Source organism: Bos indicus x Bos taurus, chromosome 7 (genome assembly GCF_003369695.1).
Source record: "Bos indicus x Bos taurus breed Angus x Brahman F1 hybrid chromosome 7, Bos_hybrid_MaternalHap_v2.0, whole genome shotgun sequence".
In the NCBI taxonomy this organism is placed as follows: Eukaryota; Metazoa; Chordata; class Mammalia; order Artiodactyla; family Bovidae; genus Bos; species Bos indicus x Bos taurus.
The window spans coordinates 99,284,722-99,312,563 of NC_040082.1; the positions used below are offsets into that span (position 1 = coordinate 99,284,722).

At 56.3% G+C, this 27,842-nt stretch overlaps 1 protein-coding gene and 1 long non-coding RNA gene across 4 annotated transcripts; one reads left to right on the plus strand and one right to left on the minus strand.

Annotated features, from left to right (window-relative positions):
* The first annotated feature begins 16 nt into the window (after positions 1-16).
* Positions 17-27,788, plus strand: TECR (trans-2,3-enoyl-CoA reductase). The gene is made up of 13 exons (XM_027548016.1): positions 17-337; positions 24,730-24,780; positions 25,468-25,519; positions 25,823-25,867; positions 25,962-26,065; positions 26,140-26,255; positions 26,337-26,442; positions 26,552-26,624; positions 26,739-26,782; positions 26,879-26,936; positions 27,016-27,104; positions 27,403-27,448; positions 27,539-27,788. The coding sequence occupies exons 1-13, from the start codon at positions 323-325 to the stop codon at positions 27,664-27,666; spliced, it is 927 nt and encodes a 308-aa protein (XP_027403817.1). The 5' UTR covers positions 17-322; the 3' UTR covers positions 27,667-27,788.
* Positions 1,826-24,568, minus strand: LOC113896051. 3 transcript variants are annotated; one of them, XR_003511985.1, is made up of 5 exons: positions 24,285-24,568; positions 22,329-22,517; positions 15,226-15,383; positions 7,553-7,747; positions 1,826-2,169 (listed from the first exon to the last, which is right to left on the minus strand). It is a non-coding gene; the product is annotated as an uncharacterized LOC113896051 (long non-coding RNA). The 3 variants fall into 3 exon arrangements; XR_003511986.1 differs by lacking the exon at positions 7,553-7,747 and having other exon boundaries at positions 24,285-24,565; XR_003511987.1 differs by lacking the exons at positions 1,826-2,169; positions 7,553-7,747 and adding an exon at positions 12,568-12,667 and having other exon boundaries at positions 24,285-24,565.
* Positions 27,789-27,842: the final 54 nt, after the last annotated feature.

The window sequence follows — 27,842 nt, forward strand, 5'->3', positions numbered from 1 at the left end:
TTGATTGGTGGATAGCCAAGACCCTTCTTTTTCCTCCATCCTCCTCCCTCTTGCCCGTACTCCGCCCCCAACGGTGGGTCCCGGAAGCTGATTGGCTAGCCCCGTGGCGAGAGCGGCTAGTTCCTGCGCAGACCGGCTCTGCGGGGCGGGGACGAAGGTGGGCGCCTTGCGCACTGATTGGCTGGAGGGGCGCGAGCGGCAGGGAGGGGCGGGGCGGATGCCGGTCCGCGGTTAGTCTCGCGCGGCGGTCGTCACCGCGTGAGGTACTCTGTGGTGTAGCGTGCGCAGGTAGCAGGAGAACCAGCTGCCGTGCGGGGGAGCCATGAAGCACTATGAGGTAAGAAAAGAGAAAACGGGGATTGAGCGACTGCCGCAGACCTTATTTTTCGATTTCGTGAGACAATCGGCTCCCCGTTTTACGTCCTGTGCCCAGAAAAGGAGCCGGACGGCGCAGGCGCAGTAGGCACGCGTTGTGCCCAGGACCACTCGTAAATTTCAGTGCGCATGTGCGGGGGAGGTATTTATAATTCTGCAACCCTGGCTGTTTTGGGGGTGCCTTTTCTTGGGGTCTCTGCAGGACCTGGGAAGCTTGCAGGTTCCTCGCAGCTCCCCATGCAGGATGAATTGTAGGTAGGGGAGGAACGAGGGTGTGGAACCCTTGCTCTCACTCTTGAGGGTGTCTTGCACAAACCTTGCACCGTGCCTTCGCCTCGGGCTTAGAAAGGGGCTTTGCAGTCTGTCCTCTCTGGCATGACCTTTGGACCCCTTCCCTCGCCCGGGACGGCTCCCTGAGCGGCTTAGGCGGTGAAGGAGGTGTAGCTGCAATGCTGGCTCCTGCTGAACAGCAAAGCTGATCTTTGCTTTCTGTTAATCTAAGAGATCATCTCCGTCAAGTCCTGCGTGTCACCGAGGAGGAATCTCACACCCACAGCCACTTTTGAGGTTCAGGGCTTCTGACTCCTAACTGGGGCCTCTTTTACCCTTAAAACGAAGTGTTCTGATGAACTTATCAACCTAGCTGATAATATAATATTAATAATTTCATTATTGCTGGCTTATAAGTAGCATTAAATGATTAATTTATTATTAAAGTTCATAATAATAATTTAGAGAGTGTTACGTTTCTGCCAGTGAGTGTCTGTTACCTTGTTTTCTTAGCCTCACAGCCTTGTGAGATAGGAGACTTATTATTGTTTCTGTATATGAAGAAACAGTCTCAGAGATGTCAAATGACTTGCTCAAAGGTCCCCAGCTAGTTAGTAAATGCAGGACAGAGAAAAACTCAGGACTCCAGAGTGTCAGTTGCTAACCACTTTGCCATACTGGTCCCCAAATGAAAATTAGCCAGGTGAGAAACTTTTTTTTCCCCTTCCCGGGTTTAAAAAATTGTGTTAAAATACACATAAAATTTACCGTCTTAATCATTTTAAAGGGTGCAGTTCAATGGCATTAAGTACATTCACACTGTTGTGCCACCATAACCACCATCCACATCCACCTCCAGAACTCTGTTGTTTTCATCTTGTGTAACAGAAATCCTACCCATTAAACACTAACCCCCTTCTCTCCTCTGCCCAGCCCCTGGCAACTGTCATCCTACTTTCTGTCTCTTTGAATTTAATCATGTTAGGTGGTTCATATAAGTGTAAGGAGACAGTCTGATTTTTGTTTGCTAGTGAAATACCACTGCTTCTGCCCACTCCCTTTACTACTGCTACTATTACTGTTATTACTTTCTGTGGTAATTTACCCAGAATCTTTTGAAACCTTTAACCCAGAAGTTGTTAATGATTTTTTGACGTGGCACAAAAATGAGGAGGTAGAATTTAGTAATCTCTTATGCCTCTTTCAACTTTATGATTGTAGAGTGAAATTCTTCTAATACAGTTCTTCTAATACAGTTTTACCTTTCAAAGCCTCTCTGTAACCCTGGAGAAAAAACCACATTCAGTTTGAAAGACGGAGGATGGGAGATACATGTGGCCTTTGACAAAATGGAGTTAGTTTTAGTAGTTGGCAGGCAGATAAGGTAGGCCCCTAAGGATCCTTGGGGTGGACACTTTTGTTCTGCAAGCTTGTCACAGCCTTAGGGTCATGGCTTGATCAGGAGGACACTCAAACCCTGCCCCTCCTGGAAGTAGAAGCTTCAAACCCACTGTTCAAAGTGACCTTGGAGGAAAAAAATAAAGTTGTTATATTTCCATGTTCTGTGTTATCATTCTCTGCTGACATTTGACACATAAGCACTGAGGTGGTAGCTCCAGGGTTGCTGTACAAGGGTAAAATATCTCTCAGCCCAGTTTGCACAGCAGGCTGATCAACTCTATTACAGGTGTTTGTTGCAGATCAATAAAAATAGCAGAGATTCTTTCCTTCACATTTAACACCTTGAGAAAGACTGTATTTCTATTTGGGACTAAGTGTGTTCTTCCACATCCCTCCACCTGCCCAACGCCACCCCCCCCCCCCCCAACAAAGCAACCCCTAAACCACTGGGTGATTAACACCCACCAGAAAGACCTTTTTGACTGGGATAGAGCCCTTGGAGACTATGGAGTGTAATTTACAAGAGAGAGAGTTGATGCTCAGAAAGGTTCGGGACTCGCTCAGTGACACAGTGAAGTGAATGAGGGTTGATATCTGATGTTTGAGGCAGCTAGGATTCCGGCTGGAGGGGCGATTTTTGCCACTCACTAAATAACTAGCCTAGGGCAGATTACTTAATCTCTCTGAGCTCCTCGGAGCAAAATAATTGTGACAGAAAAGGCCAATAATAACATTATGAAATTGCTGGAACTATATCATAAGGGGTGTTTATAAAAGAGGAGTGCTGCACACAGCACTGGTTCATTTATTTTAACTGTTGTGCATGATTTCTTCACATGAAAAGCAATTTAGTTTGATTTACTTGGTCCTTTAAACTTCCCTGATGGCTCAGATGGTAAAGTGCCTGCCTGCAATGTGGGAGACCTGGGTTCTATCCCTGGGTTGGGAAGATCTCCTGGAGAAGGAAATGGCAACCCACTCCAGTACTCCTGCCTGGAGAATCCCACGGACTCAGGAGCCTGGTGGGCCACAGTCCATGGGGTCGCAAAGAGTCGGACACTACTGAGCGACTTCACTTCACTTTTAATAAATCTCCAGACATCATGTTGAGTAGAAAAAAGCAAATAGCAAAAGGTTTTTTAAATTTAAAAAAACATACCAAATGAGATTTATATGTGTTTTTTTTGTGGATAGACACCTAATTAAAGGATAAATTGTAATATGAGGTTAGAAATGTATGGGAATTACACAGTAAGAGGAACCATTGCTTGGGGAGGGATGGAACGGGAGGAAAAGGCATAGTGAGGGCTACAGATATGTCTTTTTCTTTTTTTAAGGAATTTGTTGTAATAAATAGAGTGAAATATAAATCTGTTTAACCTGGGAGGTGGGATCTTAAGTGTCTGCTGTCTCATGTACTTTTTTCCTTCTGAATCCTTGGGTCCCTTTGAAGTAGAAGGTGAGGGATAATTTGGGTTTTTGTAGCCATCAAGCGCTGTGTTAACATGCAGGTTTCTGACTTCTGCACATTAAATTTGGTGCCTGTTTGTAGGAAGGTATTGTGTTTTGACGGAGAAGGCAGTGGCGACCCACTCCAGTACTCTTGCCTGGAGAATCCCACGGACGGAGGAGCCTGGTGGGCTGCCGTCTATGGGACACGACTGAAGCGACTTAGCAGCAGCAGCAGCAGCAGCATTGTGTTCTGAGATGGGGCCTGCTTGATCTCTTCACTCACACCCTGCTGTGTGCTGCATCCAGCAGGCCTTCCGAAAACGCTTTTGGGATTGATTGTTTAATTACAGACGGGGGGGCGGGGGGGGGGGCGGGGAGCCTGGTTATGATCCGCCTCTTTCTGGGTCACTTTTTTTTTCCTTTTTATTTGGCTGTGCTGGGTCTTCATTGCTGCTCACAGACTTTCTCAAGTTGTGGCACACAGGCTTCTCATTGCAGTGGCTTCTCTTGTGGCAGACCAGAGGCTCTGCCTGTGCTTAAGTAGTTGCAGCATGCGGGCTCAATGGGTGCTCCAGCGCATGTGAAATCTTCGCAGATCAGGGATCAAACTTGTGTTCCCTGCGTTGGCAGGTGGATTCTTTACCACGGAGCCACCAGGGAAGCCCCTGGGCTCCTTTTTGTTGCCGGATACCAGGGGCAGGTCACATTTCTTGTGTCCTTGCAAAACCCCTGAGAGTTGGATACTCCTCCTTCCTCCGTTTTGTGGATAAAGAACCTGAGGCTTGGAAAGGTGAAGGAGCTTGTCCAAGGTCACATCGTGGTGGAGACAGGATCCAGACCTAGGTTTGTCTGTAGAAGAGCCAGAGCCATGGTAATGTTGGGGATGCTGGCAGTGCTGGTAGTAAGAGCCACCGGTGGTTGCTGAGGCCTGTGAGCACCTGATCAGGTGGGCATTAGTGTTACTTCTACTTAACAGGGAAGGAAACTGAGGTCCAGAGAAGTCAGTTAAGTTGCTCAAGGTCACGGAACCAGCAAGCAGTGGTGCTGGGCCTTGGTCTCTTGTTTGCCTGGCTCCAGTTTCTGTCCCTGTGATGATTCCCTGCTGATGCTAGTTGGGTTGGTGGCTGTGCTGTGCTGTTCTGAGTACCCAGCATCCCTGGAGGGAGGATGGGAGGGCCCCTGTGGGGTCCTCTGACAGACAGAGCCCCTCTGCCCTCACGTTGGATGGGCTGCCCCTTGGAGTTCCGGAGGTGAATTAGATGGGATGGGGTAGCTTCAGATCATGGTGAGCTTTTGGGACCTTTCTTGTGTTAGCGTGTGTCAGACCAGGAGCCTGTGGGGTTGGGGTGGTTTTTAGGCTTTTCTATGCCCTGCAGGCTCTGAGCAGGTGGAGGCTTACACTGGCGATTCTCCTGGTGAGCCCCTTTCTCTGACCATTAGAATTGTGGCTCTACACTTCAGCTACTCACCCCCTTGCTTCTTGGAATCTCATTGCCCCCAGGCCTCAGTGAGTTCTAGAACTCTCAGATAAGGGGTGCTTCCCCAGAGCCACACAGGGTGGGGTGGTATCCTCCCTGGGAAGACAGAAAAGCCTACCAAGCTTTGGGTCAGGGCTAGGTTCAGATCCATAACTGCCCGGCACGAAGTATGGAGCCCGTAGGTTCTGTAGCCTCTCGAGCCAATTTTCTCATCTATAAAATGGGGATCCTGGTGGTGGTGTGCCCTCGGTGGCTGACTTTGGCTCCATTCTTCCCAACCTTGCCTTCAGGGACATCAGGTTGCTAAGCTTGAAATCAGCAGAGGGCGTGGGTAGGGGTTGTATTTACACCATGGACTGAGGCAGATGCTACAGGCAGACCCTCCCTCTTCTCCAGTCCCAAGTTACTCATGACCTGCACACCGCTGGGCACCATGGGCCCTACCTCACAGGTCATCCCTTCAAGGAATTACTGCTCTGGTGAGCATTAGATGGGTGCAGCACAGCAGCTAACATTTAACTAGTTCTACTGAACTACACCGGAGAAGGCAATGGCACCCCACTCGCAGTACTCTTGTCTGGAAAATCCCATGGATGGAGGAGCCTAGTAGGCTGCAGTCCATGGAGTTGCTAAGAGTCGGACACGACTGAGCGACTTCACTTTCACTTTTCACTTTCGTGCATTGGAGAAGGAAATGGCAACCTGCTCCAGTGTTCTTGCCTGGAGAATCCCAGGGACGGGGAAGCCTGGTGGGCTGCTGTCTATGGGGTCGCACAGAGTCAGACATGACTGAAGCAACTTAGCAGCAGCTGAACTACACCGTGGTCCTAAGGCCTGAGAGAGGGAGAGGAGGCGCGGCCTGGGGGAAGGAGGCGGGGCCTGGGGGAGGAGGCGGGGCTGAGGTGAGGAGGTGGGTGGGAAGAACCAAAGTGGTAAGGGTGGCAGTACAGGTGGCGGGTGGTGGTGGGTGGGCAGCTGGGCGCAGGGTGGGACAGCTGTTGGAGAGAATGGTGAGGGGCTCGAGTGGGGATGGGGAACCCTGAGCCTGGCAGACCCTCTTGAGTAACTGGTTCCTGAGCAGTGAGAAAGGTGGAGAGTTGACAGCTGTGCGTGTGGTAACATTGTTAATGCAATTGAGTTTGGTGGGGAGCCCTGTACTTTGATTGACAGGCTTGGCCAGATGAGAAAGGCCCGGAGACCTTGGGCTGGTTGGTCAAGTTCAAGCTAGATCTTAACACCCTCCTGCTGATATTGACAGTGGCAGCTGAGAATGTTTTAATACCTGGCCACAGCCAGAGCATTGTGAGGAAAGTCACTACTGATACAGTGCTTACTCTAAGTGCTTTTTATCTATCGACTCCTCAAAATGAACCTGTGAAGCTGGTACTCTTACCCTTATTTGAGAGATGGGGAAACTGGGACCCAGAGTAGGGAAGCAGTGTGAATTCACAGCTGGTGAATGGCAGGGCCTGGATTCTACTAGACCCAAAGTGGGCTTTGCTGTGGGTGGGCCCAAGCGACCACGCGTTGTGGAAGGAATGAAGTGTGGCTCAGTGGCCGTGCCCTTTAAAGGCAGGCCACCAGCTCTACCCTCAGGACAGTTACTTGACTGTCTTAGAACATTTCAGTTGTCTCATCCGTGAAGCCAGGGTAAAGACACCTGTCTTGGGACATCCCTGGTGGTCCAGTGGGTAAGACTCTATGCTTCCAATGCAGGGGGCCCGGGTTCCATCCCTGGTCTGGAACTAGATCCTACCTGCTATAACCAAAGATCCTGCATGCCGCAACAAAGATCATCAATCCCGTGTACTGCAGCTAAGACCCAGAATGGCTAAATAAATAAATATTTTTTTTCCCCCACTAAAAAGACACCTGTCTCATGGAGCCCCTGGGCCATCTGAAGTGTCAGCACACTGGTCCGGGGTCAAGGTCCAGATCATTAGGTGGTCAAGGACAGAGCTGTATCAGTGAGGCTACCTGGAATACTTTCTGCATGCGTTCTTTCTAGAACATCTCCAGATGTGTTAATGAACAAGACGCAGCGGGCTCCTGGAGATGGAGTTGTGCCAAACAGTATGCCCAGAGATGGAGGAAGAAGCCCAGAAGCCCATGATGGTTCTGATGTCACACACCTTGAAGCCACGTTTTGGAATGAGCTGTTCTGTCCTTCTCTGTGGGAGGACTGTCAGTGAAGTCACAGCACAGTCAGAACCCACTTTCTAACATTGAGAGAAAGAACCATTCCAGGAAACAGGTGCCCAGAGTGGGCCTGGTCCCCTCTGATGCCTGTCACAACCTCCTTCCTTACAGGCGCACCACTGTGTCTGTTCTTGGCCCTCGCCCAGCAGCAGCCAGAGGGTCTCTGGGGCAGGGAGGATCGTAGCACTCTGCACCTCAGAACACCACCCTCAGAGCTTCTTGTCCTCTGCCCTCTGCTGACCTCACTCATTGCTGGGCTGGTTTCATCTTGAACATATACCGCCACATTCCTGCCTTGCACATAAGCCCTTCTCCCGGCCAGAAATGCTCTTCCCTCTGTTTTTCCTGTGCCTGCTTTCTTCTCATTGAGAGCTTACCTTCATTGTCATCATAGAGGCCTTCCTTGACTGTCCTGCTGGAGAGGGACCGCTGCAGCCTGTTCCTCTCCTCTGGCCCTCCCTGGGCTGTGGTTGTGGTTTCATTTGGGAACTTGATGGCCTTCCTACCTGGACAGAGTGAGCTCCGTGAGGGGAGGGGCTGTTGGTGTCTTGTTCCTGCAGCTTCCCTGGCACCTGGACGATTGAGGGAGGTTTGTGAACGGGTGGGTGAATGTATCTTCTGCCTGGGGTCAGGCCCACCGGGTGTAGAAGGGCGAGTGGGTTCTTGCTGCACTGGATGAGTCCAGTGTTGCGTGTATTGGGCTGAGATGGCCCCGTGTGACCCATTCTTAATGGTTCCTACCAAGGGAAGTTGGCTTTACAGGTGGTTTTAAGCCCTGGGTCCACCCTGGCCACTGTTTCCTGTTGTCCCCCTCCTCCTGGAACCTGGGCATGACGAGCCCAGGACCTGCCAAGCCGGCCTGTGGGCCTGCTCCTCGTCTTGGCACAGGTTGCTAGCAGCTCCTGCTGGTCTGGACACTTTGCCGTGCAGGCTCCAATCACCTGTTCTCCAGCCCATCTCCCTTTTCTTTCCCCCTTGGCTGTCCTGGGTCTTTGTTGTGTCACCCGGGCTCTGTAGATGCAGTGAGTGGGCTTGGTTGCCCCGAGCCATGTGGGGTCTTATTTTCTGAACCCAGGTCCCGGGCATTGGAAAGTGGATTCTTAACCACTGGACCACAAGAGAAGTCCTCCATTGTCTATTTACTAGTTCATTCCTTCTGACATTTTTTTTTTTTTTTCTTCTCTGTACCTATTGTATGCCAGGAAAGTGGACTCTACCTTCAGGGTCTCTTCGTCTAAGCCGAAGCCTGAAAGAAGTCTTCCGGGAAGGGAGGAGCTCAGCTTGGGCAGAGGTCTGGAGGCCAGGCTAAGTGGTTGTATGATGAGTGATGGGGCTGATCAGGCCAGGCTTTGCAACGATATCTGTGGACTCACTGGCGATGGAGGTCCTTTTTCCTGTTGATGTTGCCCAAAAGCTTAACTTTCAGAGAGCAGTTTATTGAGTCCTTGGAGAGTGCTCCCACTGTGGTGTGTGTTATATAAACATGTGAGAGTAGTTGTTCCTTATTACTGACAACTGTGTTGTGGGTGGTATTCAGCACTCCCTGCTCCCACCCCCAGTCCAGTGGTTAGAGATGGGCCACGAGCCTCTCAGTCCTCTGGGGGATAAAGGGCCTCTCAGTAGCCTGTGGTGACTGGCAGGCTGGCATAGCCCTCTCCCTGCCCTGTCCCTGCTCGAACCAGTCTCTTATGTAAGCAGAGCTCATGGGCCATTCAGGTACCCCGGGAGACTGCAGAGTTCTTGGTCTCAGGGCCTTCTGAATTCTTGTTTTCCTCTTTAAAAGGACCAGGGAGCAATGGCTGGGGACCATGCCCATTGTGTGAGGGGCCTGAGGGAACGTTACCTGGCCTTTGGGTGTGAGTGGGCCTTTCAAGCTGGTGGGGAGGGCAGTGGTAAACAATCTGCTTGCCAATCACACGGGAGACGCAGATTTGATCCCTGAATCGGGAAGATCTCCTGGAGGAGGAAATGGCAACCCCCTCTGGTGTTCTTGCCTGGAAAATCTCATGGACTGAGGAGCCTGGCAGGCTGCAGTCCATGGGGTTGAAGAGTCAGACTGAGTACACACACAGTTTAACACTAGCAGCTGGGGCTTCATAGAGTAACCGGAGGCAGGCTGAACTGGAGCGGGTCCGAGAGCTGTAGCTTCTGGTCTTCTTGTTAGGAGAAGCTGTCTCCCAGGACACCTCAGGAAGCTAATCTAGAAGAAGAGGGGTGGGTTGGGGGAGTTGCCGAATTGATGCTTCTCAGGAGGTGCGGTTGGCAGAGCGTGTCTCTGGTGGGGGGTGGTGAGGGTAACAGCAGAATTCTCGGGAAGATACGTATAGCCTGGAACAGTGTGTTGTTGAGTCCACTCTGGAGAATCAGATCTCCTGCAGTCTCCTGGCTGGAGGTGGCATCCACAGAGGGACAGGCTGGGGTTGAGCCGGGAAATCCCAGTGCTGGGCCAGATTCCAGAGAGGTAGCTCTGCTCGTCCCATCCTCACATCCCATCATTCAGGTCTCAACTTGAATGTCACTTCCTCCGAAAGGCTCCCTCTGAGCCACCCAGGCCACACTTGTCACCTTCTCGCCGCTCCTGTTTTGGTTCTCCGAGTGGCACTTAGCAGCTTCAGAGAGCTGTTAGTGTGAGGCTGTCCTCTGTCACACCCGCTGTGGATCAAGTGATTGTGTCCCTGCCTGTTAGAGACCCACGGGAACAGGCTGGGCGGGCTCAGGCAGTTAGCTGCATCGTCCATGCCTCCCCCCAAACTGTCCCACATCCAGCGATCAGGAGGACCCTCCAGCTTGCGGGGTGCCTGGCAGTTCCCTGGAACTGGTGGATTTAACTGAGGGCACTTGTAGCTCTGGTGCGTTAGTGTGGGCGCCTGCTTATCTTTTGGTACTTTGGAACTTGGCCATTTCTGCCCCCCTGTTTTTGACTCTAAGTTGCTTGAACTCTGAATGTTCATGTAGGGATGACATGGAAATTCTACAGGAAGCACTAACCGTGATGGGCAGGCCCCAGTAATGTTTCCTGCCAGGCTCCTCCAGGCGCCATCTGAGAAGTGGGCCCCGCGACTACGCATTCTGAGCACTGCATCCGGGCTCCCCGGGGGCCTCGGTAGATTGCAGCATTTCCCGTCTCTCCAGCTGGGCCTGCGAACCTGCACCATCTGGGGAGAAAGCGTGGGGAGCGGTGTCTGAAGACTCCGGGGCTCATTTCCTCTTGCTTCATTTCACTCTCTCTGCTGGAGCCGAGCTGGCCGAGCCCTGTGGGGTTGGGGGAGGCTCTGAGGGTCTTGACCTGTGAAGCTGCTCAGAGGCAGCACTGGACGGGGGCAGGCAACCAAGGGCAGCTTCCAGTGCCCCTCCTGCAATAGCTGTAGCTGAGTATTTTCTGTTAAACTACCTTTCCCTTTATGGACGTGGCTAGGCCTGTTCAGTATTCCAGAAACCCTGCCCTCCTCCGTCAGAGTCTTCTTTCACTTGGTAGTTACTCTCCTCTCTTTGTTCCACGATGTACATCTTTCCCCTCAGCATTTTCATGTTCCTGAAGTTGGGATGCATCTTATGATTTGTATCTGTCCACCCATTTATCTAATGTTGGCATATGTGTCCCCCCTCAAAAAAAAAAAAAAAAAGAGCAGCTTGTTTTGAGTCAGTGACACTTAAGGATCCAGGAATTAGGGCGTTTTTCTCAGTGCTTGCCACCTTCATGCTCTCATCAAAGCCGCCAGGGTCTCTGGCCTGGGCTGTCTGCAAGACGGTCACTGCTTCCACGCTTGTCCCGAGCAGCAAGAGGGTTCCTTCTCAAACCAAACCGGGTTGTGGCACTTGAGCCACTGCCGCTCCCGGGACTCACACTTGGAGGACTCGTCTCGGCCTCCACTCCAAGGCTGCTCCGCAGCTGCGTGCCTTTGAGCACACTGGGCTGCATCCAGTCTTTGGATGTTCCCGAGCCTTGCCGACCTGTGTGCTGCCCCAGGGCCTTTGCAGTTTCCTCCGGGAGCCTCATGCTGGCCATCACTTTGGCTCAAGTCTCACATCCTTAGAGAAGCCTTTCCTGACCGCCTCCTGTGGTCCTCTGGGCTCCCTGCCCAGCTCTTTTCTTCCCAGCAGCTGGTTCATCCTGACCTCGTGTTATGTAATAGATTCTTTGCCCATATTCCCCTTGAGCCTGAGCAGACCCAGTGGGCTGGGGCGGGGGGTGAGGGGGCACTTGGCCATGGTATCCGAGCATCTGGGCCAGTGCCTGGCATGCTGCACACAGGTCTTTCTGTTCATCATCGAGCTTAGCACCCTGCACAGGCCTGGCGCAGTGAGGGTCTCAGTCAGTGTTGCCTGAGCAGATGAAGAACGGGAACTTCTCAGCCAGCAAAAGGGGTTCTTGGGGGTTTGAGATGCCCTCCATATGTGGCTGAGCCCTTCGCAGGTCTCTGTGTAGGAACCCCTTCCTGCTCTGCTTGGGCACTGGACACAGGGTCCAGGGCTCTGTGGGCTCCCTGGCCTGGGCCAGGCGTCTGCAAGGAGCACAGGGAGCGGGATCGCTGTGGGGCAGAGCCCTCTGGCTTATGTATGGGAAGGTTTGATGGGCTTGCTCGGAGCTCCTCTGGGCCACGTGTTGCCTGGGAGCTGGGCAGCTCCTGGGGCTGAGACTGGACTGGGATACGGACTCTTTCTTTCACACCCTGACTGGGCAGTGGCTGCCGTACTGTGTGTTCTTGGGGACCTGCGCGGGGCTGAGAAAGTGAGCAACGCCAGGCCCTGGGACCGGGTCACGAGTCACTGCTTTCAGAAAAACAGTGGAGTGGTGCCTAACGGTAGCTGGAAGACCTTACAGATATTTCTGAGACTAGGTCACCGTGAGACTTTGGGCCAGTAACTCAGAAGGAGTTCACAGAATTGGGGACTTTTTTGCTTTAACAAGACCCTGTCTATACTCATCTGCTTATTTATGTGAATATGGCTTCTTAGTGTTTACTTGAATAAAGAAATGTCAGAATAAAAGCTCTATCTCATTCTAGCAATAAGAAATAGTCACCTTGGCTACATGACCTGATTGGGAAAATGGTACATCCATGCCATCTAGAGATGCAGTGCTGATAACCTGCTGTTTATGGTTAATGTTTAGTGATGGTTGTTGATTCATAGTTTATGTTTAGCTGATAATGTAATGATAACTCATCCTGAAGGATTTTCTCTTTACACTTAGAACCTTAGGTCATGAAAATGTTTGTAAGAAATTTCAATTTGAGCAGTAGATATGATGCTCAGTAATAACCTTCAATCAGGGACTTCCCTGGTGGTCCAGTGGTTAAGAATCAGCCTGCCATGCAGGGGACACAGATTCCATCGCTGGTCTGGGAATATCCCACATGCCTTGGGGGCAAGGAAGCGCATGTGCTGCAACTCCTGAAGCCCACGTACTTTAGAGCCCGTGCTCCGAAACAGGAGAAGCCGCTGCAGTGAGAAGCCCGAGCACCACGAAGCGTAGCTGCTGTGCTCTGCAACTGGAGATAACTAGTGAGTCACAATGAAGACCCAGCACAGCCAAAAAAAAACACCCCACAAACCTTCAATCACGATCCTGTATTTGAATAAAATTCAATGCAGGAGGGTAGCGAATAGAATTCAACTTCAAGGCAAAAAAGGAGCAAATATTAAGGAGCTTGTTTATAGCCTTTTTTTTTAAGTGGAATGATGGTAGATAGGAAGCTACTTAGGTATTTAGACCCTGGTGAGATTTAACAGAGCCCCATAAATTTTATATAGAATTTGCAATATCTGCAGTAGGCCAGAAATGACATCTTTTGCAACTGTTCAAGCTCAGGTGAAAAAGTATTGTCAACTTAAAAATGTGTTGGGGGATACATTCAGTCAGCAAAATTATTTTAGGGATATGTGTGCGTGCTCATTTACTCAGTCATAGTCTCTTTTTCGACCCCATGAACTGTAGCCTGCCAGGCTCCTCTGTCCATGAAATTTTCCCAGGCAAGAATACTGGAATGGGTTGCCATTTCCTCCTTCAGGGGATCTTCCTAACCCAGTGATTCACCCACGTCTCCTGGGACTCCTGCATTGGCAGGCGGGTTCCTTACCACTGAGCCACCTGGGAAGCCACATACATGACCCGTGTTCATAGAGCACCCAGATTGCTCACAGATGCTTCCATGTGATTACAGGAAGGAGGAGTGGTGTTTCTCAGTGAGCTGAATCTCTTTGGGGTGTTCAGTCAGCATTTCAGACTTAACATGTCCAAAACTGAGCCTGGATTCCCCCCCACCCCCCACCCCAACCTCAGCCTGCATGATCTGCGTGACTCCCACTTCCCCACACCCACGCCTGCCAGTTAATGGCAGTTCCAGTCTTCTCATCACCAGGCCCCAGGCTGTTTGACTCACCTCTTTCCCTCACGCCTCATGTCCAGGAATTGGCAAATAATGTACCTCTGCCTTGGGAATACCTGTGGAATATAACTGCTTCTCATCAACCCTGCTGCCATCATGAGGCCCAGGCCAGGGATTGGCAGACTCTACCTGGGAAGGGCCAGATGGTAAAGCCCAAGGCTTTTCTGGCCATACAGCCTCTTGACGGCTTCTCAACCCTGCGGCTGTCACAGAAGCAGCCCTGGACGATCTGTCAACCCGGGAGCATGGCTGCGTTCCAGTGAACTTTGTGGATACTGAAATTTGAATTTCATATAATTCCCATGTGCCATGCAATAGGCTTCTGATTTTTTTCTTAACCACTTAAAAGTGTAGAAATCATCTTAGCTTGTACAAAAACAGGTGGTGGGCCAGAATTAACCTGTGGGCCATAGTTTGCTGGCCTCTTGGTTTAAGCCATCCTTTATCTTGATAACTTCTTTTTTTTTTTTTTTTTTTATCTTGATAACTTCTTATTGGTCTTCTGGGTTCCATCCTTATTCTCCCATATATAGTTCAGAGGGGTCCTTTAAGAACTCGTCATGTCACATCCCTCTGGTGCCCAGAACCCCCATGGCTCCCACTTCAGTCAGAGTAGAAGCCATAGTCCTCACCGGGCTTGGGAGACCCTGCATGACCCATCAGCTCCCTGTCCTCACCTCCTCTCCTCCCCCCACTACCCTGATCCCCAGCCACAGAAGCCTTGGCTCTGTTGCTTAAGCACACCGAGCAGGCGGCACCTCAGGACCCTTGCACAGGGCATTCCTCTGCGTGGACGCTCTCCTCCGATCTCTCAACTGCCCTTTCCTTAATCACCTTCAGGGCTTGGCTCAACATCCTTTCGGGGGAGATCTTTCTTGACCACTTTATGTGAAACTGCCGGCTCCCTTCACCTGCCACTCCCTGTCCCGTTTTATTTATTTATTGACATGCTACAGAGCATGTAGGATCTTAGTTCCCTTGCTGCTGCTGCTGCTAAGTCACGTCAGTCGTGTCCGACTCTGTGCGACCCCATAGACAGCAGCCCACCAGGCTCCCCCATCCCTGGGATTCTCCAGGCAAGAACACTGGAGTGGGTTGCCCTTTCCTTCTCCAATGCATGAGAGTGAAAAGTGAAAGTGAAGTTGCTCTGTCATGTCTGACTCCCAGTGACCCCGTGGGCTGCGGCCCACCAGGCTCCTCCGTCCATGGGATTTTCCAGGCAAGAGTACTGGAGTGGGATGCCATTGCCTTACCAGGGATCAAGCCCATGTCTCCTACAGTGTATGCATGGAGTCTAAACCTCTGGAGGTCAAGGAAGTCCCTATAACTATTTTATGGTCTGTGTTCCCTGCTAAAGTGGCAGTTCCACACGGGCAAGGATTCCGGGCTGTCCTTCCAGGGCTGAACTCCCCAGAGTCCCTAACAGTGCCTGGCATGTAGTAGGTATTTAGTCACTATTCAGTCACTGCTTTTACAGTGGAATGAGTCTCAGTGTCCTCACCTGGAAGAGGGGAGTAATAGTAAAGGAGATAATTTGTGTCAGGACCTGCCTCCCCGCCTGCACGTTGGGAGTATACAGGAGGTGTTAGCTGTTGTTGCTGCTGTGGGCATTAAGGCCGGCCACATGGGTCTCAGACTGGGCTGTCGCGCGCAAAACTGACCTTCCTGCTGCACGTGGAGCTGGGCGTGCTGTGCGCGGGTCGGGAGTCAGCCTGGATGAGCGCCCCCTGCTGGTCAGCCTGTTGTCAGCGTGTTGTCAGCCTGTGTCCACAGGGCTCCAGCGTCCCTTCTTCCAGCTCCCTGGCCCGACAGCGCTTTCCTGCCAGAGATGCAGAGAGACCAGATGTGATCACCAACCTTGACCTGGCCAGGGTGTGCAGGGTTGCAGGTCTGGGCCGTCCTCCCAGAGTCTGGGGTCAGGGACGGTTCTGGAGGACGAGCATTCAGTTCTACGGAGCAAAAACAGATGGGGCCCTGCCCCTGGAGCCTGTGACTCCTGAGCCTCCGCTGCCTTGTTTGTAAAGTGGGGTGACAAGGCCAGCTCGAGCTGGTGGAGGCTGGGTGCTGGCACCCTGCTTGACGGCTGAGGGAGGGGGCAGGGACTGGGTAGGGAGCGACTGGGGCAGGGGGGTTGGCTGAGAGTTTCACCGAGGGCATGTCAGTCAGTCAGGCAGTCTGTCTGTCATGATAAGGATTTGGAGCATTGTCCAAAGGGCAAGAGCCTATTTGAGGACGGCAGCCCAGGGTGAGTTGGCCACCTCCATCTGTCGCTGGGAACTTCGAAGCTGTGGGTGCCTGACTCCATCAGAGGTCCCTATTTTCTCATCTGCATTGTCCAGGTCAGGGCTCTTGAGGTGGGCTTTGTAGGTGGGCAGGATTCAGGGTCATTGGGCGGGGCCCTTTGCCACACCTCCCACGGGGATGCGCTCTGTCAGGCCCTCTTGCGAGCATTCCCGTGTCAGGGCGCGGGCAGGAACAGAGGCTGGTCTGGCTGTGGTCTCTGCAGCTCTCTGCCCCCATGGCACTGGTTTTCCAAGCTCATTGGTGGCTTTAGCCTGTGGCAGAAAACAGCAAAACAGCTGCTGACCCTGCCTGCGCCCCTCTGGGTGGTGTTGGGGTGACAGGCCCTTTGCCCTTGGCATGGCCTGGTTCAACGGGGGCCCGGAGTTGAACAGATAAGCCTCCCAAGGACACTCCCTGGGGAGGTGACTTGTTATGCAGAATCCAAACCTCTGGAACTTAACATCAGCAAGGAGCTGGGTGCTTTCCAGATAATCAGGTCCAGGCTTTGTTCCCCCTTTCTTTATTTAGCGTTTAGTCCTGTTCTCCAGAATGCAAGTGGTTTTTGTGTGTGTGTGTGTGAGGGTGGGCAGTGGGATTCTTTCGGCCCAAGTTGGCTGGCTCTGACCTAGTTCTGTGCCTCAGGCAAGAGCAACCTCTTTTCCCAGCCCTGGTTTTCTGGGCTGCTTAGCTGGGGTTGCAGTCTTTAGTGTACAGGCCCAGGTGATTGTGCAGGTAAAGATCTCAGCACAACGTAAGCATGCATTTGATAAACCATACTAGAGGCGGCACTGCCAATGAAATGGGCCTTCACGGTGCAGCTGTGTCCAGGACAGCGCCCTCTGGAGGCCCCGGAGGCCTGTAACTGCCCAGGGAGGGGTCTGAGCCATGGGAACCAGTGGGCTGCTGGTCAAAGAGTGTGGTGGCCCTCTTGGGCCCCAGACCCAGAGTCTTGCTGTGTTGCTCCAGCTCCTTCATCTTGGGCCTTCCGTGGTCATAGCAACCAGCCAGGGCACCTGGGTGCCCAGAGAATGCCCTGCAAGGCTGGCTACTACTGGCCTGTGGGGGGGCTCCACCAGCTTCTGGCCTTGGATCCCAGAGCCCAGGGACATTGGCATTCAGACCCTGCCATTAATCGTCTGGCCAGCAGGGGTGGGACGTCTGGCCGCTTGAGGCCCTAGGAGTGGGTGGTCAGTCTCTGCCTTTCCTACCCTGGGTGACATTCCCCGCCTCCCCACTGCAGCACTTCAGGGAGGCTGTGCAGTGCCCCCAGGCACCTTGGAGAAATGGGGTCAAGAGCTGAAGCCACCGGGGAAGGAGGTATTTCTGGCCCAGCAGGTGCGGCCTGTGCTGGCTTCCTGGCAGCTGAGCCCAAGGTTTTCTCAGCTGCCCTGGCAGGAGTAGTGTGACTTCGACATTTCTGGAAAGTGGAAGGGAGAGGGAGCCGAAAGCGCTGAGCTGCCGAGTCTAGGTGAACGTGCTGAAGACTCTGCATTAGTGAATGGGGTGAGCCGGTTGGGCCCACACTGCTCAGGGCCAGGCCTCCATCCATCCTGTGAGTGTGGCTGCCCTTGTGCCCTGTGTGGGGCCTGTAGGGGCCGGGAGAGCCCAGGTCAGTGGCTGAGGGACCCATGGGGCCCTCTGCCCCTTTATCCGGAGTTGAGGTTGCACTGAGCAGGGCTTGCGCCCACCACAGGCCTCTTGCACCCCAGCCTCAGGAGCCCTCCACCGCCAACCCCGACAGTCCTGCCTGGTGCAGGCACTGGCACCGGCTGCGATGTGCCAGGCTGCCCAGCACAAGGCAGCCTGGTCGAAGGGCCCTTCTCTGGCAGGCAGCCCCTGTGGGGTCCCCGAGAGCCTGCTCTAGACAGGGGGCCTGTGCCATTGCTGCCTGGGGGTCTCCCCAGGGCATGTGCCTGCTTGGGGCACAGCTCTAGAAGTTTGTGTGGTGGGCAGTCTGGGGTCAGTTTACTGCTGCATGAGCTGGGAGCACCCCTCGGAACTCGGCTTCCCCATCTGTGAGATGGAGTTAATGGCGCCTGCTCCCTCGGCCGCCTTGGGGACTATAAAGGGGGGTGAGGAGAGGTGTCTGGGTAACAGCTGCAGTTCTTACCCTCTCCTGTTGGGAGGGTTCCCTTGTAGGACACACAGAACTGGGTGGTGATAAAGGTGACCTGGAGTCCACGCTGACTCTCAGGCCTGGGCCTGGGATGTAGACTGCCCTGGGGCCCCTGGGTCTTGTTTACATCCAGGAGGGGCCAGAGGGACACTGGGCCCGGCTGTGTGAGTGAAAATGGGGAAATGGAAGCTGGAGTGGGGTCTGGCTTCTGGCTCGGGAGCCCTCCTGGGAACTGGCGCCTGGGCCCTGTGTGGCAGCTCCCACGGGGTAAAGCAGCAGTTGCAGACTCGTCCAGCCCGGGCTTAGGTGGTGCCTCCCCTTCCTGCCACCCTCCTGCTTGGTGCTTCTCCCTTCTGAGGCCCAGGTCAGAACCTCAGAGTCCCTCCCTTCTCACCTCCACATCCAGACCCTCAGCACATCTGGTCACTTCCGTCTTCGCAGTCTGTCCACTTCTTACTCCATGGTCACCTCCCTGCTCCTGCCCCCACTGGTGCCTCTGCCCTGGTCTTTCACTTTGCAGGGGGTGCCTCTGAACAACTGAATCAGGTCACACCCCTCCCCTGCTCAAGAACCCTCCGTGGCTCCCACCTGCATCAGTAATAGCCAGAGTCCCTCCTGTGGCACACAGTGCCTGCGCCTTCCCTCCCCCGCTGTGATCAGCCCCCTCACTCCCATTTGTGCCTTCCTGCTCTCCCCCTCCACACACTGCTTCTGCCACACCGGGTCTGCTGCTTGCATTATATTGGTCAGGGACATATTAATATGGCTTTTGTTGCCTGTTATTGATCAGAGACAGATGAGTATCACTTACATAACAGGTCACCAGCCACAGGCGTTAGTTTCTGCAAAACCCCCTCGGTCAGCAATGAGTTAAACATGCTGGTGCAGTCTCAGGGCCTTTGCACTTGCTGCTCCCGCTGCCTGGAACGCTTGTCTACGTGGCCATGTGCATGGTGTGTTCCCACTTCCACTGGCCGGCCTCCTGACAACTCTGAAGTGGCCATCCTCCCCGCTCCTGACTCCCCCACCCCGCCTCCTTTCTGTTTTTCTCCACAACTCTTGGTTTAAAACATGCCACTATTGACCATCTGTCTCCCTGTCCCCTGCCCTCGCCAGAACGCATGCAGGTCATGGCAGTGCCCGCGGGAAGTGGGGAGGCGGGAAAGGATACGCGAATGAAGGAATGAGCGTGAGATAGTGGCTCCCCAAGGCCGTCTGGCTGGTGAGTGGGAGAACAGTTAGTGCACATTCTCCTGATCTCATCCTGCCGTGGACGGAGGTACGCTGGTCATTCACCTGGAGCGCCGGCCGCTGTGCGCACCCTTCGGGCCGTGGCCGCAAGGGGGCAGTGGAGAGCGCGGCAGCGTCCGCGGCTGCTGACTCGAGCGCTGGTGCTGAGCTAGAGCAGGGACGCTTGGTGCCGCCCCGCCTCCGCCATCAGCACGTGTCTTGCTATTGTTAGGGTTCGGGCTCAATGTCACCAGCTCCTCGCACCACCCCTCTGACCTTGGTGTGGTCGGGCCCCTTCAGGGTCATCGTCAGGTTTTGCAGGAAAGAGACCTGGCACCCCGTGTGTCTGCCACTTGTATTTTGGTAGTATCGGTCTGATAACATTTACTTTTCTGTGAGAGTTATTCTAGACCGGACATGTTTGTGTGCTTTCTCAGGGAGGCCTTCCCTGACCGCTCTGTCTAAAATGGCTGTCCTCCCCACTCCTGATCCCCGGTTCTCTGTTTTCCCCTTATCTCTTGTTATAAACTTTGCCACTGTTGTCTGTCCCCCCCCCCGCCCCTCACCGCCCCCCCACAAGCACATACAGACTAGAATGGTGGTGCTGATTATCTGTAAGTCTTAAAGTAATCCTGTGAGATAGCAGGTGAGGGCGGCCCACTTGGTAGCTGAGAAAATGGAGGCTCAGAGAGGTTGGGTAACTTGCCCAGCGCCACACAGCCCGAAAATAGGTGAGTCTTTTTGACCTCAGCGCCTCCTTGTCAGGGGCTGCTGGGCCTGTGGTGCTGCCTGCAGGCAGGGTGTGTGGAGCCTGTCAGCGGGGAACCCCTTCTGTGTTGGGGGTGCTGGTGAAGGAAAATAGAGGGTTCCCTTGGAGCCAAAGCAGGCTCATTGCTGACCCTTTGCTTCAGTCAGTGGTGCCCCAGGGCCTGGGAGGAGGGTCTGGCGGCCAGAATGCTGGGCCCCGCAGGGTCGCCGGAGCTGGGCCGTGGCCTGCAGGCCTCACAGAGGCCTCCTTGGAACGAGGCTGGGGAAAGCTCCCCGCAGCAGCTCCTGCTCTGGGGTCTGGCGTGGTGGGCAGGCCCCCCAGCCCCCCAGTATGGTGACGGAGGGGTGAGGGAAAGGCCTTGGCTCAGAGGCTGGTGGGGAAGGGGCTTTATGCCCCAGCTCCGTGGCCTTGGGCAGGGGGCCTCCCGCAGGTGTTTCTGGAGCACGGCTCTTCCCGGGCTGTGTTCTAGGTGCCAGGGAAGGGCCGAGGACAGGACAGTCTCCGCCCCCTGGAGCTGACCATCCAGTGGGAGGCAGACGGTAAATGTCTGCGTTGCTATTTTAAGGTGATGGTCAGGAGGGACCTTGCTGAGGTGGCGAGGGAGAGCCCTGTGGGGTCTGGGGGAGAGCAGCGCCGGTACTGAGAGCTGCATGTGCAAAGGCCCCGAGTCTGTCCTGCTCTCAAGCCCGGTTCCCTCATCTGCCACGTGGGGATCACCCCGGGAGCCTTGCCTCCCTGAGGCTATGGTCCTCGAGCTAGCTTGAAACAGGTGCTCAAGGAGTGGGTGCCCCTTTCTACAATGGAGCCTTGATCAGCGGCATCTGCCCATTTCCACGAAGGCGGGGAAAATGGCGGGCCCCACTGCCTGGCAGTGTCTCTGGGTACTCCCCTGGGGTGGGGCAAGTCTGCAGCCCGCCCCCCCCACCCCTCCTGCAGGGTGGGCAGCACCCTGCCCCTTGTCCGACCCTGCCCTCCCACCAGCCCTGACCTTGTGCTCCCATGAGTCGCTGTTGGCTGGAGCCCAGAGCCTGGGGCCTCCGAGCGAGAAATCCTCCTGGGCTGGGTGACGCCATCGCTGAGCTGTCCCCTGTGCCCCAGGCCAGACTCCTGCCCTGCCCTTGTCCTCTGCCTGGCCATGGTGCCCGAGGCTTTGGGGCCACACCCTCCGCCTCACCAGTGCCCAGACTTCAGGTCAGCCTGATGGGCTTTGTTTCATTCATCCTCCAAGCTCTTGCCCTGCTCCACGTCCCCCCAGTCCCTTCCCTCCATGGGGGACAGAAGGAGACGCCACCCCTTCAGGAACTTCTGCCACTCACTCCTCCCTGTCCCTAGCCTGCCTTCTCCCTTGGCGGGGAGCGTCCTGAGCCTGCAGCCTTCTCTTCCGTGCTCAGGATCTCTGCTCGGCAGCCGCCCGGGTCACCTCACCCCAGTCCTGGGCCCCCACCCAGGCTGGCTTCAGGCCCGGGCACTGGGGTGTGTATGTGACAAGCATGGGGGTGAGTGCGTGCTTGGCACAGAGCAGAGGGTGGGGAGGGGTGCAGTGGGGGGTAACTCAGGGGCTGAAGATTGGAAGTGCATGGTGGGGTTCACCACATTTAGGCCCTCAGTCTGGGTGAGGCGGGGTCGTGGGGAGCCTTTGCTGCTCCTTGTCTCTTACCTTTTCTTTTTCTGGGTAATTAGAACTGGTTTATACACCCACCCCCCAAAAAAACCCTACTTTATTGAGGTGAATTTCACATAATATGCAGTAAACCATTAAAAAGTAAGTGGTTTGGCAGCATTCAGTACATTCACAGTGTTGGGCAGCCTCTGTCTCATTCCACAGCTTTCTCGTCACCCCAGAAAGAGACAGGTCCCCATCAGCTGACGTTCCCCTCCCCCTCCCACCGTTCTGTTGTGTGTCTGCTTCCGTTTACCTGTTCTGGACATTTCACAGGACAGGCGACCCCTTTGTATCTGGCTTTTTTCACCTGGCGTGTGTGTGTGTGTATTCTACCTGGCACACGTGTGTGTGCGTGTGTGTGTGCGCATGCGTGTGTGTGTGTGTCTGTATTCTACCTGGCATACGTGTGTGTGCATGTGTGTGTGTGTGTATTCTCCTACCTGGCTTTTAAACTTTAAAAATTTACCTTTCTTGAAGTAATTGCAGAGGCACAGACAGTTGCAAAATAGGTACCCACCCCTCCAGCCCCCGCCCACCCTCCCAGAGCCTTGCAGACCTCTCTGGGGTGGAGGTTTGGGGACAGGACATGAGAAAGGAGGACACAACCAGCCACAGTGGCCCTGAGCTGGGGCCGCCCCCTCCCCAGCAGGCCAGGGGCCTTGCTTGCTGCCCCCCCGCCACCCCCCGCCCCGGGCGGGCTTACCTCCGCGAGGGCGCCGCTGCTCCTTGCAGCCCGGGTGCGGTCGCTGCGGTGGCAGTGGTGGCGGCAGCTGCAGCGGCGGCCGCTGGGAGGGGTGGCCCCTGTCCCCGCTGCCCCCTCCTGCTGCCCTGCTTCCTTTCCCAGCAGCCAGTTGGGGCTTCTACAGCCCACTGTCTCCTCCTGGGTCCTGGTCTGGTGCCCGGGTTTGGGGAGAGGGTAGGATTTCAGCCCTCCCCCAGCAGCTGGCCGGCCGGGAGAGGGGCTGGTTGTATTTTAAGCTGTTGAGTGGTTCAGCAGGAACTTGGAGGCCTGCTCTCCAAGGAGACGTGGTGCAGCCGTCCTGCAGACCACACGGGTCCCGAAGACATGTGGGTGTTGCCCGCCGGGGACCCGGCAACTATTAATATGTCTGCAGCCCCGGGGCTGCGGGCCCTCTGCCCGCCCGGGGACCTGCTGTCAGTGCCCTTTCTGGCACATTTCGCCTGTGCCCCTCCCCTTTGCCGGGAGTCCCCTGGGTGGGGCTAGATGCTTGGGGGGCACAACCAGCCCCCTCCTCCTGGCCCTTCTGTCTGATTGTGTCATCTGTGTGACTCCAAGGCATTCAGTAACGTGCCCCAGGTGATGGCAGGCTCCTGCTCTAGCATGGTAACAAGAATGTTGGCCAGCACTTCTTGGGCTCTGGACTCTCCTGCCCTGGCTCCGTGACGAGGGACAGGTGGAGCATGGATGGCTCACAGGCCTACAGCCACCCCTGGCTGGCACGGGGAGCTGGGACCTGAACCCAGGCCCATCCCCTTTCCCTCTTTGCAGGCCCTCAGGGTCTCCTCATGTCCTGAGGTTTTGGGGTATGTCTGGTCTGTCAGGCACCATGCCAGCCCCTCAAGGCACACACCTTCCTACCAGCCCCCAGGCTGGGACCGAGAGAGAAGCCTGGGATCAGCCCTGTGTGCCGCCTGCTGTGCCCCCTGCCTCTCCTACTGGCAGTGGGGGGTGTCAGAGAGAAACCCTTTCCCTGGGTGGGGGTCTCTGGGTGGGTGGGTGTGCCCTCAGAGAGCCTCGTCCAGGGCCCTGCCCTGGGTTCCACGTCCTACTCCTTTTCTCCATGCTGCCTCCGACGAGGGCCTACCAGGTGGGAAGGGCTGACGGGGTCAGACCCAGTCCTGCCTGCCGCATCCGGTGCCTGATGAAGATCCGCACCAAGCCCTGCCCTGGGGCCCTCAGACCTTTCATGACGGGCTGGGGCCACTAGGCCTCACTCCAGCTCCCCCAAGTTTGCACCCTTCACTGCTGGCTGGCATGCCTTCTCCTGCCTGCCTGCTTAGGGTGGCTGGGTCAGACCCCCTCGGAGCCCTGCCTCTCCCAGCATTGCCCCCGTGCACCCCTGCCTGGGGCTCAGAGACTGGGGGGTGCCTGGGATGTCTGCTCTGGGCTCTGGGGGCTCAGAGCCTGGACAAAGATGCCGTGTTGGGCTGGCATGGTGGAAGGACTGCCCTGGTGGTGGCTTTGAATGAGGCCTGGGTGGACCTAATGAGAAGTAGGTGGAGAGGGGGGCCAGGGAGGTGGGGGTCAAGGTCTCAGTATTGGCTGGGGGTGCTTGCTGGAAGCTTCTGCATTTCCAGACCCTTGCCACACTTAGAGCGAGGCTCTCTGCACCGGGAACCCTGGAATCTGTCACCTTCCCTGGGAACACGAACGCACGAGGAAACTAATCCATAGTGTCCCTTGCAGCTCAGAAGGGGAAATGGATGATCTATCTCACAGATTCTCAGAATAGCTGGGATTTCTCCAAGCCCAGGGAGCGCTGAGGGCTGTGCTGGGCCCTGGGCTGCCCGCTGACCTCTCCCCCTCCTCCTGGTGGACTGGCCCTTGCTCTGCACTGGGCTGGGACCCGCCTCGGTGCCCATCCTGGGCATCTCCCCACCGTGCTGTTGGGGGTCCATGTCCACTGGAAAGTCTTACAGTTGGAGCCCCCCAGGCCTGGGGGGGGTGCTGCTCCCAGGTCCCTCCTCCCCAGGAGGTCTGCGGCGTGGCTCCTGGGGGACTCCGTGTGGGGCAGTTTTATATTTAGCTGGGCCGTGGCTGCTGGGCCACTCAGGTTACATCTGCACAGAAGCTGGCAGTGCCAGGGCAGGCACGGGCTTCCTTCCAGCACCGCGGCAGAATTTGATCGCGCTGGCCCGGCCCAGAGCGCCTCGCGTGGGGAGGTCTGTGGTGGGGGCTGACGGCCGGCAGCTGGGGACTCTGGCTGCTGCGGGCAGAGCGGGGCAGCATGGACCTGAGCGTGAGCCTGGCGGCCAGGGACAGCAGCCAGGGCCTCAGCCCCGGCTTTGGCCTCAACGGCCTCCCCCGGCCTGCGCCCCCCAAAGCGACCAAGAAACCTAAAAAGGCCGTTCTCTTCTTTGAGGTGGAGATTCTGGACGCCAAGACCCGGGAGAAGCTGTGCTTCCTGGACAAGGTAGGACCAGCCATGGCGCCAGCTTCGTGGGCCCGAGGGTGCTGGGCCTGGGACCCCTCCTTTCCTGAGCTCTTGGCCCCCAGGGAGATGCATATGCCCCTCCATCTGTGTCCTGACACCCACCCCCTGCCCTTCAGGGTGTGCAGGACGGGTGTGTCCCTGTGCCTGGGCCTGCCCCTGCCGCCTGGCCCTTGGGGGCAGAGCGCCCTGTTCCCTGGGTGTGGTCTGGAGCTCATGGTGCATGAGGAGGCCGTGCAGCTTCAGTGGACCCTGCAGGGCTCTGGGGCCTGGGAAGGAGGTGGGGTCCTGAGACCTGCCCCTTTCTGAGGCCAGGCCAGGGGAGGGGGGTGGTCCCATCCCAGGGAGGGCTGGAACAGACTGAGGGCCTTCACTCTGGGAGGAGCTGTGGGTGGGGTGGAGAGGAGGGGCAAAGCAGGCTTGGCTTCCATGCTCACACCATCCCCCAGCTGGTCCAGAGGCGTCCTGGCTGCCTGGTTAAAATGGCCTTCCGGCCCATGGCTGTGGTGTCGGCTGGATGGGTTGGGGGGCCTGGTCTCCAACCCTCCCCCTCCCATAGCAGTTGCCTAGGACCCCAGTCCATCCCACCTCACCAAGAGAGATCCTGGGCCCCTGGCCCTCCAAACTCCCTGCCACAGCTGACTTGTCTCCGGCCTGTGCTTCCCCCAGGTGGAGCCCCAAGCCACCATTGCCGAGATCAAGAACCTTTTCACCAAGACCCGTAAGTCCAGGGCCCAGACACACGGCCCCCTGTGACCCCTCTGGGCAGGGGCCTCCAGATGGGACCCCATCCTGCCTGCCTCTCCCTCAAGGCCCTGCAGAGATGCCCCTGGTGTGGCCCAAGCCTCTCGGGGCTGGCCTGGGGCCGCCGCCCCCCTGTGGCCACCCGCAGGAACGCCCTTGCAGGGCTTCCGGAAGGACAACATCCCGCTATTCCTGCGCTTCCGGTCCGTGTCCCGGAGCCACACCGGGGCCCAGAGGAGCCCACCAGGCTGTGTGCCGTGACACCCCACTCTCCCTACAGATCCACAGTGGTACCCCGCCCGCCAGTCTCTCCGCCTGGACCCCAGTGAGTACAGCTGTCTGCTGGGCTGCCCCCGGGCTCCAGGGTGGCTGTGGGCGAAGGCCCAGCAGCCCCTGAGCCCTGGCCCAACTCTCCTCAGAGGGCAAGTCCCTGAAGGATGAGGATGTCCTGCAGAAGCTGCCCGTGGGCACCACGGCCACACTCTACTTCCGGGACCTGGGGGCCCAGATCAGCTGGGTGACGGTGAGTGCCGAGCCCTCCTCCCCTGCAGTCTTGCCTCCCGGTGCCCCGCGGGTGACTCGCCCTCCCCTCCCCAGGTCTTCCTGACAGAGTACGCCGGGCCCCTCTTTATCTACCTGCTCTTCTACTTCCGGGTGCCCTTCATCTACGGCCGCAAATACGACTTCACGTCCAGTCGGCACACGGTGGTGCAGTGAGTGGGGCCGGCTGGGAGGAGGTGTGGGGTGGGGGGCCCGCCGGACCCGCCTGCGCTGAGCTGGCTCCCCGCCCCCAGCCTCGCCTGCATCTGCCACTCATTCCACTACATCAAGCGCCTGCTGGAGACGCTCTTCGTGCACCGCTTCTCCCACGGCACCATGCCCTTGCGAAACATCTTCAAGGTGAGCCCCCAGCTGCACATCGGCCCAGGCCCTTCCGCCCCGCCCTCCCTGGTGCCCCTCGCCTGGGTCCTGCCCTCCACGGGGCCTCCATCCCGCCCCACTTTTTCAGAACTGCACCTACTACTGGGGCTTCGCTGCGTGGATGGCCTATTACATCAACCACCCTCTCTACACACCCCCCAGTAAGTGGCCGGGGACCCTGCTCCCGCTGTGAACACCGCCCCCCCCCCCCCCCACACACACACTCCCCCCCAGGCTCTCCCCTCACGGGCCTCTCCTCTCGGCTTCCTCTTCAGCGTACGGAGCTCAGCAGGTTAAACTGGCGCTCGCCATCTTTGTGGTAAGTAGGCCAGGATGGACAGCGGGGTTGGGGGGAGTCGCGGGGCAGGGGGGCAGGGTGGGGGGGTGCTCTGAGCTGACCCGGTCTCTCTCTCAGATCTGCCAGCTTGGCAACTTCTCCATCCACATGGCTCTGCGGGACCTTCGACCGGCTGGTGAGTGGCCGGCGCGGGCAGGGGTGTGGCCCCCGGAGCAGGCCCTCGGGGGCTCATTGCTCCTGCCTTGTCTTCCCAGGGTCTAAGACCAGGAAGATCCCGTACCCCACCAGGAACCCCTTCACCTGGCTCTTCCTGCTGGTGTCCTGCCCCAACTACACCTATGAGGTGAGGGTCTGTGCTGGGCTTGGGGTTCCCTGGGGAGGGCTACCTTTGGTGGGGGGCGTGCTGCCTGGCTCTGTAGCTGCTTTTGCAGTTTGAACTTTAACATTTGGCGAGGGAGACTGTGGCCTTTTGGGGCCTAGGGTGGGCGGTTGTCAGGCTGGGCAGCTTCACCGTGCAGCCCCCACTTCACTGCTGGCTGCTCCAGCACAGGAGGTCGGTTCCCATCCCCAGTGGCCCCGAGGGTGGGCGAGGCCTCAACAGAACACCCCTGCCCGCCCTCACCTGGCCGTTCTGCCCACAGGTGGGGTCCTGGATTGGCTTTGCCATCATGACCCAGTGTCTCCCAGGTGAGCCCCTGGCCCCGTCCTTCTCTGGGGTCCCCCTGGTCCCTTCCGTGTGCAGCCCGCTCTTCCTGACTTCCCGGTTCCGCCCCACAGTGGCCCTCTTCTCCCTGGTGGGCTTCACCCAGATGACCATCTGGGCTAAAGGCAAGCACCGCAGCTACCTGAAGGAGTTCCGGGACTACCCGCCCCTGCGCATGCCCATTATCCCCTTCCTGCTCTGAACAGCGGCTCCCCACACCTGGGCCCAGCCAGGTCCGGCTCCCGTCCCACCCCCCACTCCTGGAGGAAGAGTGGGGACCACTGCTCTCCAGGGTCTGGAATAAAAGCTGCCTGCCCGGCTGGACTCGGACTCGGCCGTGTTTCTTTGGGGGGTTGGTTCAGGGACCAGCACACCACA

What these genes read in the sequence shown, in the direction of transcription:
- TECR (XM_027548016.1), top strand. An exon ending in CCCAGATCAGCTGGGTGACG is followed by an intron (nt 26,066 to 26,139) that starts GTGAGTGCCGAG and finishes TCCCCTCCCCAG; the next exon opens with GTCTTCCTGACAGAGTACGC. An exon ending in CCCTCTCTACACACCCCCCA is followed by an intron (nt 26,625 to 26,738) that starts GTAAGTGGCCGG and finishes CTTCCTCTTCAG; the next exon opens with CGTACGGAGCTCAGCAGGTT.